At 39.4% G+C, this 3,851-nt stretch overlaps 1 protein-coding gene across 1 annotated transcript; it reads left to right on the top strand.

The window, feature by feature from the left end:
• The first annotated feature begins 2,924 nt into the window (after positions 1-2,924).
• LOC104214352 (uncharacterized) lies at positions 2,925-3,368 on the top strand. Its single transcript, XM_009764006.2, has one exon. The coding sequence runs from the start codon at positions 2,925-2,927 to the stop codon at positions 3,366-3,368; it is 444 nt and encodes a 147-aa protein (XP_009762308.2).
• Positions 3,369-3,851: the final 483 nt, after the last annotated feature.

The raw sequence follows: 3,851 nt of genomic DNA, 5'->3' as shown, positions 1-3,851 counted from the left end.
TCCTTGAGGTCGTTAGGGAACTCTGACACACCTGGACATTGGCTATGAAATCCTTAGCATTTGAGACTACTGAAGGCTTGGTACCCCATGTTTGCTTTGGGCCTGCATCAGGCTCTCTATAGCATAATTTTTATTGCATTCATGTAATTTATTCAATCATTGGTCTGTAATAATTATTTGTAAATAGATATTGGGGTAACTAGTGAAAAGGGAGGGTAACTATATGATCTTATGAGTAATGCTGGGTAGAAATCATGTTTCTAGGTCTTACATCCTGATTTAGGGCATTCACGTTTATTGCTTCAGCATACTGCACGTCATGTATCACTATTCCAACTTTTGCATAAGTACTATCGCATAAAGATCCTGTTATTAGGTCAATAATCCCTCTTAAATAAAAAAAATTCATCCCATGTATGCATTAGATACCCTGCTTTAGGAACTTTGTTTGCATCTATTTGAACCATGTCTATTTCGACTAAATAAATAACTGGCTATGAAAAGGTTTAAAAGCAACTTCTCACATAGACATCATGTCTCTAAACAATTGATAAGTCGCCTGTTATAATCTGTATCACCTAGATCCAGCATGTCTATACGATGAGTAATCTCAAACTGTTAATCATCTCCTATAATTGTGATTGCATACGATCTCACGCCTAGGCAAGCCTTAGGTAATTAACGTCTTTGAAAAATTGAAATTATGTTCTGATTGTTTATAAACTGCTTAAGTCCAACAGATTTTGAAAACCAGTAGGCAAACTGGTTAGGATTCTGCCCTCTTTCCTTAAAATAAACATTGTATATCCTACATCTGTAACATTCATCTAGATATCATGTTCTTAGGATTTCTGAACTTCTTCAAAATTTGTGTTTTAGACGTGCTATTTATTTGTCTATATACATGCAGAGGTAAACCTGAGCCTTTTAACTGCTTTTTCCTATTTGTTTGTCCTACAAGTTATTTGTTTGTCGCCTAGATTTTTACCTTTTAAATACCTTAGGTTTATCTAGAACTACCCAGATTTAGAGGTCCTAATTTCCTCCAGGACCATAAGGAAGGGACCGGTAACAGCATGCTTAGGGGTTATTAATCAAACTCGCTTATATAACCATTAAGGGTAGGGTAATAGGTAGTAAAAGGATATAATGACCTGCGCACTAATGTCACGTGTAGCCCCTCTAGTTGAGGAGGATTACCAAGCATTGCACAGATTGAACTTGTAGGCTAATCTACTTAGGACTTCCCTTTCCCAATTCCTATATGTGTTTAAATTATCTAAACTTCCTTTTCTTTACATATACATGTGTAAGTTGTCCAAACCTCTCTTACTTTCATTATCTGAATTTCCCTGATCATATATGTATTTAGACTGTGAAAACTACCTTTATTTGCAAATATGTGTTAAAACTATTTACTTGTTAAAATGACTAATTCACATGTTTAATCTCGGCCGAGACCCACCGTTGTGGACCGCGAGAGGTGCATAAAAACTTTCCCTCAAGGTTATTTAGAGTCCTTACCCTAATCTCTGTAATGCAAACTAGTTATATGAGTTAATAGCTCTAGGTGCCCCAACGCACCTTAATCCGTTAGGTGACGACTCTTCAAATTCAAATACCCAATTCCCAAGAGGAAACGAGTTGTTCCCCCATGAATGTCGAAACCCGAACCCCGTGAAGGAAAAAAGGGGGCGTGACACAAACTAGCTACATGAGTTAATTGCTCTAGGTGCCCTAACGCACCTTAATCCGTTAGGTGTTGACTCTTCAAATTCAAATACCCAATTTCCAAAAGGAAACGAGTTCTTCCCTCATGAATGTCGAAACTCGGACTCCCCGAAGGAAAAAGGGGGCGCGACAATATTATATTTTCCCAATATTGGGAGGGTTCGGTTTGGCTGGCTCACTTGCAAAGTTTAGGAGATACTCGCTCTTTATTAAATTTGGGCTTTCATGTAGCCAGCCCTGAAGCATTAATCTAAATAGCAGACTTCCAAACAATTTACACCAAAAATAGTCTCTCTCTCTCTCTCTCTCTCTCTCTATATATATATATATATATATATATATATATATATATATATATATATATATATATATATATATATATAGTGTCAACGATTATTGATTTCCTTGTTGGTGTTTTTCTTTGCTTTTAAGGATTGTTTTTCAAAAATATACTGGTTTTCATTTCTGGGTATGTTTTCTTTTCCTTTAAAAGTGATCTCAGAAAGATATAAAAGGGATTTTTGGCTTTTAAGGGTAATTTGAAGAAGATATTGGTTTTTATTTCTGGGTTTTTCTCCCCCTATTCTCTTGGTTCTGTGTTTGCATGTTTTGCAAGTATCACTTTTGGGAGGTGCACGCACACAAGCAGTAGAGTAGCAGTTATACGTCGGGTTCCGCAACATTGGGAGTATACCAAGTTGAGAGTTCCAGATTCTATTCGCGAGAATTGGTACCTCCCTCCTCCTGTTTCTCTGTCTCATGTGTTAATTACTTTGTTGTTGTAGTATTTCGTACTAGTCTAGTCAGTCTAGTGGGCTTGTAGTTACTATTTGCTCCCTTTATTGTTATGTGTGGTGTTTGTTTTTCTCCTTTTCATTTTTAGACCTTCATAGATATAGAGACTGTGGTTTGTAATGGCAGAGTAGGGTCATGTCCTCAGGGAGGTCAGGTGGTGAGGAGGGGGTAGGGCAAGGGTCAGGGGTGGGACGGGGCCCAAAGGGGGTAAAGGGAACAAGGTAGCCAGTAGGTTGAGGATTGGATCGTGAAAAATAGGGACGTTAATAGGTAAGCCTATAGAGCTAGCAAATATTCTCCAGAAGATGAGGGTCAATATAACGTGTGTGCCAGAGACTAGATGGGTAGGATCGAAGGCGAGGAATGTAGACGGGTATAAATTATGGTTCTCCGGAGTCATGAAGGGCAAGAACGGAGTGGGAATTTTGGTGGATAGGGAGCTTAGAGAGTCAGTGGTAAAGGTTAGACGGGTGAATGATAGATTGATGACGATTAAGGTAGTAGTTGGAGGGAGCACTCTGAATGCCATTAGCGCTTACGCGCCGCAAACGGGCTTGGATGAGGAGGTTAAAAGGCGCTTATGGGAGGCGTTAGATGAGATGGTGCGGGGTATTCTACCTACGGAGAAGCTATTCATAGAAGGGGATTTCAATGGTCATATTGGGTCGTCTGATGGTGGCTATGGTGAGGTGCACGGTGGCTTCGGCTTTGGTGATAGGAACAGTGGTGTTACCTCACTATTAGATTTTGCTAGAGCTTTTGAGTTGGTGATCGTGAACTCTATGTTTCCGAAGAGAGAGGAACATTTGGTTACTTTCCGGAGTATGGTAGTTAAAAATTAGATTGACTATCTCCTCCTTAGGAGGTATGATAGGGGGTTGTACGAGGATTGCAAGGTGATCCCGAGTGAGAACCTCGCAACTCAACATAGGCTCCGGGTAATGGACGTCAGTATATTGATGAAGAGGAAGAAGAGGTTTGTACGGGATCAGTCGAGGATTAGGTGGGGAGCTGATCGCTGCCTACTCCACACTACTAAAAAGTAGGAAGAGAGGGTCGCAATAACTTTTACCTGATATGAGGGTCGGGATCGATTTTCACAGGGAACTAGGAATGGAGTCAAGTATCTCTCTAGACTAGAGTCGTGTAATTGTTCCAAATGTCACTTCCAAACATCTTTTGATTTTTCTTTAACAAACTAATATTATCAACTACTAAACTAAATTATGCTAATGAGAAAATTGCTAGAGTTGTATCTAATGAGTAGAAAGACACTAGGGTAGTGACTTTTACCTAGGTGGCTAATTGACGGGTAAATGCTTCTA

The sequence above is a fragment of the Nicotiana sylvestris genome, chromosome 7 (assembly GCF_000393655.2).
Source record: "Nicotiana sylvestris chromosome 7, ASM39365v2, whole genome shotgun sequence".
In the NCBI taxonomy this organism is placed as follows: Eukaryota; Viridiplantae; Streptophyta; class Magnoliopsida; order Solanales; family Solanaceae; genus Nicotiana; species Nicotiana sylvestris.
Note: the sequence above shows the minus strand (reverse complement) of the source record. Positions and strands in the feature narration are given on the sequence as shown.

Bases quoted from the DNA above. Each gene is read 5' to 3' on its own strand.
- LOC104214352 (XM_009764006.2), top strand. From the start codon at position 2,925: ATGAAGGGCAAGAACGGAGTGGGAATTTTGGTGGATAGGGAGCTTAGA.